Genomic DNA, 15,863 nt, shown 5'->3' with positions numbered 1-15,863 from the left:
AATCCACCTTGATGCAATGGGTCTTGGAGACACCATAAAAGAAGAAAATAAGGCATCAAATAAAAACTGTGCACGAGCAATGATATTCTTGCATCATCATCTTGACGAGATTCTGAAAATCAAATATCTGACAGTTAATAATCCACTTGTTTTGTGGAAAAACCTAAAAGAAAGATTTGACCACTTGAAGATGGCCATACATTCAAAGGCACAATATGATTGGATGCATCTAAGGCTACAAGACTTTAAGAATATACATGAGTATAATTCTGACATGTTCATAATCACTTCTCAGTTGAAATTATGTGAAGAAACGGTTAGTGAGATTGATATGATAAAAAATATGTTCTCCACTATCCATGCCTCAATTGTGCTCTTGCGGCAACAATATCGAGAGAAAGGTTTCAAAAAGTATTCTGAACTAATTTCTTATCTTCTTGTGGCTGAGCAAAATAATGATTTATTATTGAAAAATCATGAGAATCGGCCTACTGGATCTGAACCACTTCCTGAAGTGAATGAGGCGTACGCCCACCATGCTAGGCATGAAAAAGGTCACGACCCTTATCGTGGTCGTGGACGTCGACGCGATCATGGCCGTGATTATGGTCAAGAACATAATTCTTTTTCTGGTGTTAATCATTCATCAAATAAAAAGGAAAAAAGAAAGGATGAGAAACGTGAAGCAACTAAGGAAGGTTGTTTTCGATATGGTGGAAGAGGTCATTATGCACGTGATTGTCGTACTCCCAAACACTTGGTTGAGCTTAATCAAGAATCACTAAAGAAGAAAGAGAAAAATCCTGAGGTAAATTTTATCTCTAAAAATCAAGTTGACATCACGCACTTGGATGTAGCAGATTTCTTCGCACATCTTGAAGGAAAGATAGATCACTTAATTGGTGATGGTTCTGTAAACATGGAAAAGTGATTTTTTTAATAGTATTTATTAATAAATTTCATGTAATGATAGTTGTTTGCATGAGTATTAGTAATTTAAATTAGTTTAGTCATACTTTTATAGTTCATTAGCTTGTTCCATCTTAATTAAATAATATATATTTTTCATTGATTTAATTGTATGATTCTAATATGATAGTGTTAGTCAAATAATAGGATTTATCATGTGTTTATATTATATTAGGTCTTTAAACCTGATTTAATGTTAAAAACATACAGTCTGTTATTAACTAGGATTTATCATGTGTTTGTATTATATTAGGTCTTTAACTTGATCTAATATTAAAACCATGCAGTCTGTTATTAACTAGGATTAAATAATTATTTTATTTTATTTTCCTAATAACTCATTTTTTACTTAGAGGAAATAATAAATTAAGGTTCAATTTCTAATATTTAATTATTAATTTATTGCTTTGAATATATTGTACCCTTTTGACAACACTAATATTTAATATATATTTATTTTGTGTATTTCATTTCATGTGAAGATATGGATAATTCTAAGAACATATTATCGAAATATGAAGATATTTGCTTGATTGATTCTGGTACAACACATATAATATTTAAAAATAAGAAATATTTTTCTCATTTAAGTATGGGCGAAATAAATGTTACTATAATTTTCGGTAGTACTAATATGATTGAGTGTTTTGAAGAGCCATTGTAATTTAGCCCAAGGAAACTAAACTCATCATTAATAATGCTATGTTTTCTCCAAAATCTAAGAGAAACTTGTTGAGTTTTAAAGATATCCGTGAAAATGGTTATCATATTCAATCAATGGATGAAATAAATCTTGAATATCTTGGTATCACCAAGAATATCTCTGGGCAGACATGTGTAAAAAAAAGGTTTCCTGCTTTATCTTCTGGCTTGTATTGGACAAAAATTAGTGCAATTGAGGCACATTTTATAGTAAAGAAGAAGTTTACAGATTTCAATACATTTGTACTTTGGCATGATTTTCTGGGACATCCTGGGTCAATAATGATGAGACGAATTATAGAAAATTCGAATGGACATGACATCTATTAAAGGATCTAAAAGTTCTTTTAAATGGTGAATTTTCTTGTATTGCTTGTTATCAAGGCAAGTTAATTGTGAGACCATCACCAACGAAAGTTGAGATTAAATTTCGTGCGTTCTTGGAACATATACATGGGCATATTTGTGGACCTATTCACCCACTTAGTGGGTCATTTAGATACTTTATGGTTCTAATAGATGTTTCTTCTAGATCGTCTCATGTGTGTATATTGTCATCTCGTAACTTGGCATTTGCAAAATTATTGGCACAAATAATAAGGTTAAGGGCACACTTTCCAGATAATCATATTAAGTCCATTCGTCTTGATAATGCTGTAAGTTTTCATTCCAATCATTTGATGATTATTGTTTAGCAATTGGGATAAGATTTGAACACTTCGTTGCTCATTTTCATACTCAGAATGGTCTCGCTGAGTCATTAATTAAAAGTCTGCAATTAATAGCAAGACTATTGCTTATGAAAACTAGGTTGACCACTTCTGTGTGGGGACATGCAATTGTGCAATGTGCAACAATTATTTGTCTCAGACCGACAAGTTATCATAAGGTTTCTCCATTGCAATTGGTTATGGATCAAGAACCTAATATATCCCATCTAAAAAATTTTGGATGTGTTGTACATGTGCCTGTGACACCACCAAATAGCACTAAAATCGACCCTCAGAGAAGGTTAGGAATATACTTGGGTATGAGTCACCCTCCATTATTCGCTATCTTGAACCATTAATCGGAGACATGTTTACTGCTCGATTTGCAAATTGTTAGTTTGATGAGACAGTTTTCCCAAAATTAGGGGGAGAGAATAGTGAAATACAATGAGAAATTTTGTGGAAAAATTTATCATTGTCTCGTCTTGATCCATATTCTTCTACATGTGAATTAGAAGTACAAAATATTATTCATTTGCAGAAAATTGCAAATCAAATGCCAGACTGTATTTACAAATTTGAAAAGAATTACTAAATCACATATTCCTGCAGAGAATGTCCCAATTTGGATTGATGTCCCTATAGGACCATCCACTAGTGTCATAGCTAATGAGTCAAAAACACTCCTAATGTGTGGTAGACCATTGAGTTCTAACGATCAAAATCCTAGAAAACGAAAGATAAAATGTCAAAATGACACTATGAATCATATGGAAGTTTAAAATTTGAATAAGTCTGATATTCATGAAAGATTCAATGAACTTGAAACTCAAAGAAATAATGAACTATCCATAAATTTAAGAGATGTTGAAACTAATATTAATCGATCAGAAATAATTGTTGATTATGTCTTTGCATATAATGTTGCAACAAATATCATGCAAGATAATGTGGATCATGAATCTCAATCTGTTATAGAATGTCGACAAAGAAATGATTGGCCAAAATGGCAAGAAGCAATTCAATCAGAGTTAAATTCACTTGCCAAGCGTGAAATTTTTGGACCTACAGTTCAAACACCTAATGGTATTAAACCATTTGGTTGCAAATAGATTTTTGTGCCAAAAATGAAATACAAAGGTATAAAGCACGCCTTGTGGCACAAGGATTTTCTCAAAGGCCTGACGTCGATTATGAAGAGACATACTCATCCGTTATGAATGCAATAACATTGCGTTATCTCCTTAGTTTCACATTCCATGAGCAACTTGAAATGCATTTGATAGATGTGATTCCAGCCTACCTTTTTGGATCACTTGTTAATGATATATACATCAAAATTCTTAAAGGATTTGTGATGCCTAAATAATGTAACTCAAAATCTCGAGAAATGTATTCAATAAAATTACAAAGATCATTATATGGTTTGAAGCAATCTGGACGCATATGGTATAACCGTCTTAGTGAGTATTTAATTAATAAAGGTTATACAAATGATGCAATTTGACCATGTGTCTTTATAAAGAATACAATATCGGAATTTGTTGTACTTGCTGTTTATGTTGATGACATAAATATTATTGTAATCCAATAGAGCTTCAAAAGACAGTTGATTATTTAAAGAATGAATTTGAGATGAAAGATCTGAAAAGGACAAAATTATGTCTTGGTTTGCAAATTTAGCATTTGACAAATGGTATTTTTGTTCATCAATCTACCTACACAGAGAAAGTGTTGAAAAGATTTTGTATGGATGAAGTGCATCCATTAAGTACTCTGATGGTTGTTCATTCACTTGATGTGAATAAGGATCCATTCCGACCTCAAGAAAAGGATAAGGAAATTCTTAGTTCTGAAGTACCATATCTTAGTGCAATTGGTGCATTAATCTATCTTGCTAATACTACAAGGCCTGATATAGCTTTTGTTGTAAATTTGTTAGCAAGGTATAGTTCTGCTCCTATTAGGAGACATTGAAATGGGATCAAACACATTTTGCGATATCTTAAAGGAACAACTGATATGAGCTTATTTTTTTCTAATAATTGTAGCCCCAATATTGTTGGTTATGATGATGCAAGATATTTATCTAATCCACACAAAGCTCGACCCCAAACAGGCTATGTGTTTATATGTGGGGGGACTGCCATATCTTGAAGATCTACAAAGCAATCCATCGTAGCCACTTCATCTAATCATGCTGAAATAATAGTTATTCATGAAGCAAGTAGAGAATGTGTGTGGGTAAGGTTTATGATACATCTCATTCGAGAGAAATGTGATTTGGAGTGTGATAAAGTACCCACCACTTTATATGAAAATAACGCAGCATGCATAGCACAACCTAAGGGAGGATTCATAAAAAGAGATAAAACAAAACACATTTCACCAAAGCTTTTCTATACACATGAACTTCAAAAGAATGGTGATATAAATGTGCAACAGATTCGTTCAAGTGACAGCGTGGCTGGTCTATTCACCAAATCTCTACCAACTGCAACTTTCAAGAAGACGGTGCACAGGCTTGGAATGCGAAGATCCAAATCTCAGGATTGATTTCTCATTATGGGGAGTTAATACGCGCTCTACTCTTTTTTCCTTACGAGGTTTTATCCCACCGGGTTTTTCTTGTAAGGTTATTAATGAGGCAGCCTAGATGCGTATTAATAGATATGTGTACTCTTTTCCTTTACTAAAGTTTTTTATTTTCTTAAAGTTTTTTTAGGTAAGGTTTTTGACGAGACACATCATCTATGAATTAGACATTCAGGAGAGTGTTATAAAGTATTTGTATTATAGTGAATGTTTATCATGTGGAGTCCTTTTAGGATATGGTTAAGAGTCCTACTTGGGGACCAAGTTAGATTTCTCCTATAAATAGAGAGTTGTCTTCATTGTAAATTCATTCATTAAGAGAAATAATAAGTCTTCTCTTCTCTCTAGTTTCTTCTTCTTATTCTACAATTTCATAACAATTTTGAAAAAATTTCAAATTTTGAAAAAATATTTTTATAATCCCATACCCTCCTCCTACCCCCCTTCTGCCACCCCTTCTAGTTAAAAATTAATAAAAGAAGTTGTTTCTGATAAATATTTCAAATTTTAATTTTTTTATGCCACCTCCGCCCCTTACCCCTAAACCTAGGCCACTCCTTCAATTTTTTTAATAAAATTATTTTTGAAAAGTATTTCATTTTTTTTATTCAACCCTTACCCCATCCCTCAACCGCCTCCTGCCTCCCCATCACTCCGTAAAAAAGAATTTGTTTTTGAAAAATATTTTTCTTGGTAAGTCCTGGGTCAAAAGTCCGATTCAGATCTTGGGATCAAATTTTGGAATGGTCATCGGGGTCTTATTCTAGTTTGAGTGTTAAGGTCAGGTCCTAGATCAATTATAGGGCTTGATTTTCATATCAGAAATTATTTTTATAAAGAGTATTTATTAGTCTCAAGACAAAAATAAAAGATGTTTTCTAGAAAATATTTTTCATTCACCAACCAAACATTAAAAAGTATTTTTATAGAAAATATTTTCTACTCACCAACCATTATGAGAAAATAATTTAAAAATTCACTTGTTTTTCAAGAAAACATTTTCTAGAAAAAAAATTTCCATGAAAAACATTTTTCTTTCTACCAAACACATACTTAATTTCAAATAATTTTCTATTTTTTTTAAAATGCCCCAAGACAACCGCTATATATATTATCACGTTCGGGGAGCACCCCCTAAAACTAACCGGTGTCATCGTCCTCGAAGAGGACTAAGACTAACCTCTTAGTATTCGTCATTATATATCATAGGTTAAATTGCGGAAAATTAAAAAAAATTCATCTACTTCTACATTGAGGTTTACATAGACCTCTCGCTTACACATAATATATATACAAAGTCATCAAAGAAAGAAAATGAACTAAATTGTCTTTAAGACTAAACAATATCCAATAGTAAGATACTGGCATCATCCTCAAAAAGTGAGGACCTATCGAACTTGGAGAATAGGATTCCAAGCCTTCTTCAATGAACCTCTAAAAGCCAATGACCGGAATCTACATTTTGTAGTAAACATAGAAACATGGGTTAGTACATCACTTGTACTAAGTATAGACATATGCACATAAAAACATTTGAAACATGCATGAAAATGGGACATTTACTTTAGAGATATGCCTAGTCATTTGAAAGCCTTCAATGCACATTCGGTAATCAATCTAAGATAATCATTACATATTTATTAAGGCAAGATTATATATATCAAGAGATCAACATCATCAAGTATAATCAAGTCAGCATATGTAGTAGCATATTAGAACCATAGCCAAAGCAACTCTAACATCATGTTATAATAACAAAACATGTATAAGAGTTCATAACATTGCAACATATACAAGACTCTTACTCATAACCCCACATCAAGTCTACAAGTGCAATGACCAAGTAAATCTCCATAACTTCACTCAACCAAGTAAATCAAATTACAGATCATAAGCAATGCCTAACATCACATAATATAGCATCAAGAGTAGTCATCATCATGTTTGGCAATATAGACCAATATCATATGCATATATGAAACTAACATCATATAGTAACATCAACATGTAAAGTCAACATATGCATATCATTCACTTTATAAGAGCATAAGAACATAAGAACATCCTTCTAAGACTTCCGTCAAGGCTAACTAGTGCAATGTATAGATAGAGTCTCATACCCTACCTAAACTAAGTTAAACCCTTAAAGTCATATTAGTTAGAGTTCACTTTATTACTTCATTTTACTTTTGGGAACATCTTGCCTTAACCGACATAGACCACATGAACTAATGTGCTACACCGAAAGAAGGTAGACTACTTGCCAAGGTAGTACCAAGACATGAACATAGCATCTAGGTGGATCCTCTAGCTAGTATTCTTATGGGGGAAACATAGTTCAAGAACTAGGAGATATTACTTGGGACCCTCTTTATGCCTTTGGCATTATAGTCTCCAATCTCATGAGTACAATAGTGAACCTACCTTCCCTACTTGGGAAAGGACACTTCTCACTACTGGTTCACTCGGTGCTAAGATAGAGTCCCCTTTTGAAATGTCTTTCTTTAACAATTATAACTTAGTTTAGGTCATAGGAGAATAGCTCCTTGTAGAGTCTTAGTCATTAGCTCAATAAGAATTGCATAAGAACATCCTTTCAATACAACTCTTATATGTGAGATTAGCACATTAACATCATCATATCATAATAAGGTACATAGGTACTCCATAACCAACCTTATATCATTGCATCTTAAGCATAATCTCACATCACATAATCAAGACATTTCAATTGCATTATCATACTACACCTACTTAATCCAATTACGAAACATACTTCGATTGAACTTCATCACCAAGTACAAGTCTAACAATCAATACATTCATCAATTCCCATCAATTTATAAGCAAAATCTAAGATTTGGGAAAATTGGGAAAGGGGTCATGATCCAGACAAATTTTCCACAATTATCATCAAATACTCAAAATTATACACTTGTTTATCCATGGATTATTACAATTAGTCATAATCAAAAATCAATTTCAGGTTTAGAAGAAAACCTATTAGAAGAGGATAACTCTTTGGAACTACGTGATTTAGAAATTAACTTTGAAAGGACCTCTTGGGGAAGGGAATCCCAAGAGTGAAGAACCTATACCTTAATGAAAATTAATCCATGAAATCCAAGTGAAATCATAGAGGAATTGGTCTTCTTCCTCAAGCTTTCTTGCTTCTTCAATGGAGAATTTTTGGGGAGAGAAAGTAGAGAGAGATGAGATCTTTTGGGTTTTGTTTTGGGGATTTTATTTAGGTGAGTGAAAAATGACTTAAAACTGACCCTTAGTCAATATATAGTCACCCCCTAAATTACCCAAATGACCCCTCACTTAATTGGGTCTTTTTGTGTAATGACCCTTCTTGTCATTTATAGTGTTTTATCTTCTGTGCATCGTTTAGAGCATTCCTATTGCGATTCCAAGTCATTTATGACTTGCTGGGACTGACAGATTAGTCACCTCGTCATTCGTTTGGTTATTGTGTGAGGTTTAGTATTTTTGGAGCTTATGAACCTTGAACGATCATTTTCAATCAAAAGTTTAAGAAAATGACATCAGAATCCAATTATGACGATTCCATCAGTTTCGGAAGGGTCATTTTAAGCTAGTAGCATTGTCGACATGACTCCCAAAGTTTTCAGTGTGAGTTGGTGTGATTAGGCGTTTAACTTTAAGTTAAAGGCTAAGTTTGACTTTAGTCAACATTCTGAGTAAACGCGCTCGGATGAGAATTCCATCAGCGCGGTTAGCTCCGAAATGTTGAGTTTGGTCTAGTTTGACCCTTCTTTCGGGTTTGAGGTTTTTGATATTTTTCTGAGCCTTGTTTTTGACTTAAAATGGCCAATGGAAGTGGGACCCACATTTTATTAAGATGACCTCTGATGGAAATTTCGACTGCGCCATTGAGTCCGGAATGTCGACTTTGGTAGGCTAGCATATCTGTTTTATTTTTATCAGGTTCCGAACGGATTCCGAGCACCCGTCGGAGACTTTAAAGAAATTAGACAAAGCTGAAATCTGGGGCAACCCTTTAACGACCAGAAATTGGGGTTTTAATGACCAGATTTTTGGGTTTATTAGCGACTAGTTTTGTCCTTATAAAAACCCAATTTTCAGCCTTAGTGTTTTACTTTAAAAATTCGATATTTTGAGCTATAGAACTCCAAATTGGGCGATTCAAAAGGCTAAGTTGTGAGATTTTTTGAGGGAAACGCATTGGTGAGCTTGGAATCTGATTTGGGGACCTGGTTTGATGTAAATTTTGTGTTTTAACTGCTGTCATAGCTCATTTTCAAGCTCAACTTTTGGAAACTTTTAGAAGGTGATTTCTTGGCCATTTTAGGTCCGAATGTAGTTATTTAAGAGCCTATATTGTGGGGGTTTTCGTGAGGATCGTCGTGGTGTGATTGGTTTTGGCTTTTGGACCTTCATTTTTGGTAAATTCTTGTAAGTAGCTGCTGCCATTGTTGCTGATTTTTAGCGTAAAATTTGGGTTTTTTGTTGCATGTTCATGTTGGGACTGTCTTGAGTCCTGAATTGTGTTCCATTCTGGTACACAAGTTTCGAGAGTTGTTTAGGACTTTTATTTGGGGTTAATTCTGGATTTCTCAACGCGGATTCCACTTTTTCCATTTTGACCGTGAAATTGACCCGTCTCCATTTCTTGCGATTTTAGTGTTTAAATGACCGTAATAACATTGTGAATCTATTTTTGATAGTGTATCAACGTTTCGAGGCCTTTTAGAAAGTAAAAGATACGGGGAAGTGAATTTTGGAGCGCGTGTGATCTGCGTTCAGATGGGCTACAATTTCTCTTCTTAGATTGAACTCGGACATGTGAATGCATGTTGATTAGTTGGGATTTGGGTTGGGTAGTTATTGGATCATGCATAGGTGTTAAAAATCATATTTTCAGCCTTTTTCTGAGATTTATCGGATAACTGTGAGCATGTTTATTGTTATTAATTGACCTTCTTTGCTATATGGATTACTTGTATGTTTGAATACTGGTTATCAGAAGTATGTTGGGCCTTAGTTTAGGTTTGACTAGGGTTTTCCTTAGAAATACATGATTCAAAGTCAGTAGGACTTAGTTTAGCCCCGATGTCGCTCGGCAGGCTTAAATCCTTGTAGATTGATGTAGCAGACTTGAGTCTGATAGTTTGGTATTTAGCTAGACGATGAGCTTGCTTTAGCGATAGTTACTCTTATTTCTTCGATGTTACGGCTTCTCGAGTTACGTTAGTGACAATGAACGTGATTCAAAGTTGAGTTTCGATTCGGCTTTAAGGACTTACATTGATTAGCTAGGTCTGGATGGTGTTCCACGGGTATATATGATTATGGATAGATAAAGACTCTTTCAGTAGCTATATCGACATCTTTGTCGGGTATCCGGATTTAAGGTCCGACCTCGACCATCCACATACTTATGTAGAGCATCCGGTTAGAGGTCCGGTCTTAAGTATATAGAGCATCCGGTTAGAGGTCCGGCCTCAGTTACTTGTATTTTGCAATTGACTACTTGTGTAATTTTGGTGAGCATCCGCTTCAAGGCCCGACCTCCGTACCGTCAGATTCTACTTTTTGGTTCGGTAATCTTTGACCTCAAGTTCTATTCTCCTTAAGTTATAGTTATTTTGTGTACTCGTCGAGCTTATGGGGGTCTGTTCGGGTTTTTATTTAAACTTGCGCACGAGTGTACCTTCTGAACTTATGGTGGGTCCAGTTAGGTGTAGTTAGCTTATTTATATTAATTTAGTTAGATCTTTATATACTCGTGTGCATTATTGTGTAACTTAGCCTTCCGTTCTTGACCTCTAGTTTTGTTATTCTGTCTTTTCATATTGCTTTACTTTTCTAGTTCTGTCGGCCTATGATGCCTACTGGGTACCTGTTATTTGGTACTCATGCTACGCTCTGCATCTATTTTCGTGATGCAGGTCCGAGCACCAGTAGTCAGCGTTGATCGAGTTTGGAGCATTTCTGGTCTGGAGACAGGGGTGAGCACACAACATTTTGTACTATTTCATTCTCCATCTGTTTATATAAAGACTTGTCTTTTACTTTTTGAGACAGTCTAGTTTCGGTGGTCCACAGTTGGGACTTGCACTCGTTTTGTTGGTAGTTCCGTATTAGTGACTTCCAGTCTCTGGGAGGGATCCTTAATTGTATTTATGTTTTGGTTTGCTTATGTTGTTATAGTAATTTTGCTTAGTCTTGTTTAGTTTCTATCCTCACACCCATTACGTGTTGTTCTGGGTTACGGTTTGACTTACCTACTGGTGGGTTATAGTAGGTGCCTTCATGGCTCAAGAAATTGGGTCGTGACATTTTGTGATATTAAAATGCTTAAAATACGACACTAATGAATCTAGGAAGTGGCTGCATGTCGCGGGGTCAATTTCACATTTTATTTTTGAAATCCGGGTTGAGGCAGTAAGCCTCGTGTAGACCCTGAATAGCGAGGTAACTTTTCTGCCTCCCCGTGTTGGCTGCAAAACGCGCAACGACCTGCTTGCCCATATTCCGGTACTCCTCAAGGACTCTTCAAGGGGTCCTTAGGGAGTCGTTCTTTTTACCAATTTTAGACTTCATATTCCATTCTCAAACCTTCACACATCATAGGGACGTCTACTAGTTCAATTTCGCTAGTTTCCGGATGTTATGGACGTTTCTTGACGCCTTGACTCTAAAACTTCCTAAATGATTTATAAACATTATTTTAGGCTTAGAAACAAGATAAAGTTTAGTTAATCATGTGAGGATCTAGCTTAGGTCATGGACTTTCGAAATGTTACATATATATTGAGAGAGAATCGTAGGTCCACCTATGTGGCATCCTTAGAATTCAAAGAGTTTACTTTTATATTTTTCTTTATATTTTAAAGTTTTTTCTACCCTAACTTATGCGTACCTATATACCTATTCGTAATTCTAGTGTCTTTTTTGACATTGTATCCCTTCGATTGCAGGTCTTCATGAACTATCTAAAAAAGCTAGGTAAATCATACTTGTTTTGTATCTTTTTCATTGTGACAAATTTCATTTCTACTTTTTGTAAAACTTCGTCGATTTCTCGGAAGTCTACTTTGGATCTTCACAAAAAAAAAAATAACAAAACAAAACTAATCCTCCTTAAAAGACACAATCTTATAATGTGAAAGTGTTTATATATATATATATATACTAGATATAAAATGGCCCGTTAACGGGCCCAATATTTCATCTTAAATTTATTATTTCGAGATTAAATATTATAATGCATATCTCTGTCGCTGACTTACTCTCATATAGTGTTTTCTTGACCGTTCATCATGATTAACTATCTAAAACTCATTTAATCATAACGATATCTTTCCTACCACAAATAATAACTTTTAATTCATAATTCAAATTCAAGGTAGAGCTAAGAGTTAAGTCTTGAGAGTTCTTTCGAATCTTTTTTAGAAAGTCCCTTAGAATCTTTTGAGGAGTCTTCTTTAATTTCTAATAACTTGTTTCAAGACTTGACTAAGTGATTATGAGAATGATGAAAATGTATTCATGAGTCTACATTGTCATCGAGATCCTTCATATCGTGAATCATAACCCTTTAATTCATAATTCATAATTCATAATTCAAATCCAAGAAAGATCTAATAATAGAGTTCAAAAAAGTCTTTGAGTCCAATTAGAAATCCTTCGAGATCAACTATTGATTTGGGCTAAGTTTGGATGAAGTAAGTATGAAGATCATAAAAATCATGTACATAAATTCCATATTGTTATTAGACCCTCAAGTCGAGCCGTTCATGCCCATAAATTTGACATGAACTTCATAAGTTGAGTCTCTTTAAGAGGATTAGTATCTTCAAGGTATAAATCTTGAGTATTGAGTTCTTAATCATTAAGGATTATATTCCTAATCATGGGGCTACTACATGTTACCACGAAGGTCCTTGAATTGAGAAATTCATGTCTATACACTACAAAAAATTGATTATCAGGAACAAATAATTTCGTCATTTATAAATCATATTTCGTCACTAAAAATCTTGTGCGACGAAAAATAATTCGTCACTAAAAGTATACAAAGACGATTTAGTGATTTGTCGCTGAAAATATTATATTAACTACAAAAAGAAAACTTGTCTCCAAATCCTTAAACAGTTGTGACAAATTTATTTGTCGTAAAAACTACGTATATTTTTTTGTAGTTAATAGTATGTTTTGTCACTAAAAAAGTTATTACTACCGACAAAATTATATTCTCGCTAGTTATTTTACTTCAACCAGTGACAAATCCATTGTCTCTATGCTTAAATGTACTTCATAGTTGAAGAAAATCTTATTTCGCCACTAATGACTATACTTTAATTTCATTTAGTTTATCTATCTATCTATTTTATTATTTTAATGCTTCCTAATTAAAATATTTTTACCGTCATTTTATACATTTTAAATCATATTTTTTTTAGTGCAAAAAGAAAAGGTGTTAATGAAACATAATAAAATAATAAGTACTCTTCTAAAAAAATGGGTCCCACAATTTTAGATAGACACATGGTCATTATAGTTACAATTTTATATTACCCTCGAAAATGAGATTATTTACAACTTTGACATTGGTCGTCCGTCACTTCACTCTTCTATATATATAATACTAGATAATTGAAGGCCCCTTCACGGGCCCAATATAATCAATTATTTTTTCAATTTTAATTTAAAAAGTTTACCTAAATTCACATCTTATTTTATTATAGTTTCTAAAGTTTCTTATAACTTTTTTTAAAAATATAAAAATTCCCTCTCAGCTATATTCCTATCCTCTGTATACATCACTATCTCCTCTCGGATACATCTCTGTCTTCTCTCGAATGCATCTTTATCCCCTCTTTAATACATCTCTATCCTCTCTTGGATACATATCTCTCCTTTCAGCTACACCTATATTCCCTCTCGAATTCATACACGAGATATGTGTCTGCAAGTTTTTTGAGTAGTATCGCGACCGATCTTTCCGTATTTTTGCTGATGAATCTATGAACTTTTTGTAATTAAAAAAAATAGTAGAGGTATAATGTAATTAACTTTTAACATTATGAAAATTTATGTGGCATATTTTTCTTTTGTAGTCAATTTCAAAAGAATGATGTATCAATATATTTAATAACATTTTGACTTCAAAAATATTCATTTTATTCTTAGTAAGATGATTTATAATCATATGAATATCTATGGTTTGTTTTAAACCACGAGTTCTAAAAGTATTTTTTTTTAAATATTTCATGTTAAGTCAAATAAACATTAAATAAATCAAAATGGAGTGAGTAGAAACTTTAGATCAATTTTATATTTATGAAATTTAAGTTTTTTGTAACTATAGCCTTTTAACAAAATTTAAAATGAAAATACTAAAGTTTTTTCACAATTATTTTTATAGCATTTTTTAATCAATATTCTGTCGATAATGTCAAAATTGTAATAAAAATAAGGTAATAAAGTAATTTAATTTTGAAATTCAACTATTGATTCAAATGAGAAAACACTTGTAAAGCATTCATAATCTAATATTTAATATGCTCTTTACTCTCGACGGATGACACTAATTTATCATAATTTAAACTTATAAGAAGTATAAAACAAAATAGAAAAAGTAGAACTCACTATTATATGAAGGTCATTATGAGTTAATTGTCACTCGTTAGTGATATGTCATATGTTAATTGCCATAATGAAACAACATGAAAATTATAAGAGATAATTTATTTATAGTTAAAATTATTTATGAAAAATGGAGTACAAATTATATATTATACATATTAGTGCAAAGAAAATTCACACAATAAATTTATTTACTTATTTTAATATGTAATTTATTTTATTATGAAAATTTACAAGTATGATATTTTATAAAAAATTGGTATGGAGATTTTTATATGTCCTCATAGTAAGTAGTTCTTTACTTTATAACATAGTGAAATATTATTTAAAATAAATTATCACGTCAATTAATTATATTAGTTGTAATATATTAATATAATATTTTTAGAAAAACACCACGTAAATCAATTTTCTAGGTCTTAACAAATCATTAATTTTTAATTACCTTTAGACCTATAAAAATCATTAGTATGTTGTAAAAAAAAATTTATTCTACATTTGCTTAATAGATATTTTTGGTTTAATGAAAATTTTATACTATATAGAAAATGAATCTATAAGAAGTGTAAGATCTCATTAAAATAGACTAATTATTAGTCTATATTCAAAAAATTTAAGATAAAAGTGTGATTGAAAATGCGGGTCCATATTAAATGTCACATCATTAGAGTTAACATGACATTTAGAAAAATATATTTGGTTGTTTGATCATTACAAATCTATTACCACTTTTTTGATATCATAATATAGAAACATATATTCTAGAATCTTTATGAATTGACAAATTTACCCTGGTTATCCTCAACTTGGCTCTTCTATATATATATATATATAGAGAGAGAGAGTGTTCTAAGAAGAAGAAGAAGAAGAATAAACATAGAAAATTCATAGTTTAAAAATGTGAAGAAACTTCTGTTTATAGTCAACAAAGGTAGTTTGAACATGTGCTTATTATGCCTTATCAGAAAAGGCGTAACCGTTCAGAAAATGTCACAACTCATCCAAAAAAGTCACAACTCTTAGAAAAGTCACAATTATTTGGATGTCACGCCCTGAGCTTACATCGTGGACATGACTTACACTTGAAAATTATTTTTGGTCCCCAAGCAAATCATTGAGCTAACTGGCTACTTAGTGGAAGAATGACTAAAATGGGAAATCTGTTTATTTTTGTAAAGCAAATATTTGAGACATCATACTAAAAGTAACGTATCTAGTGAAATTCTACTAAGTGGGGTATGGATA

General features: G+C 32.6%; 1 protein-coding gene across 1 annotated transcript; it reads left to right on the top strand.

The window, feature by feature from the left end:
• Positions 1-16: 16 nt before the first annotated feature.
• Positions 17-931, top strand: LOC138348125 (uncharacterized). The gene has a single exon (XM_069296735.1). It carries the CDS (start codon positions 17-19, stop codon positions 929-931), a length of 915 nt encoding a protein of 304 aa, XP_069152836.1.
• Positions 932-15,863: the final 14,932 nt, after the last annotated feature.

The sequence above is a fragment of the Solanum lycopersicum genome, chromosome 4 (genome assembly GCF_036512215.1).
Source record: "Solanum lycopersicum chromosome 4, SLM_r2.1".
Taxonomy (NCBI): domain Eukaryota; kingdom Viridiplantae; phylum Streptophyta; class Magnoliopsida; order Solanales; family Solanaceae; genus Solanum; species Solanum lycopersicum.
Note: the sequence above shows the minus strand (reverse complement) of the source record. Positions and strands in the feature narration are given on the sequence as shown.

Bases quoted from the DNA above. Each gene is read 5' to 3' on its own strand.
- LOC138348125 (XM_069296735.1), top strand. From the start codon at position 17: ATGGGTCTTGGAGACACCATAAAAGAAGAAAATAAGGCATCAAATAAA.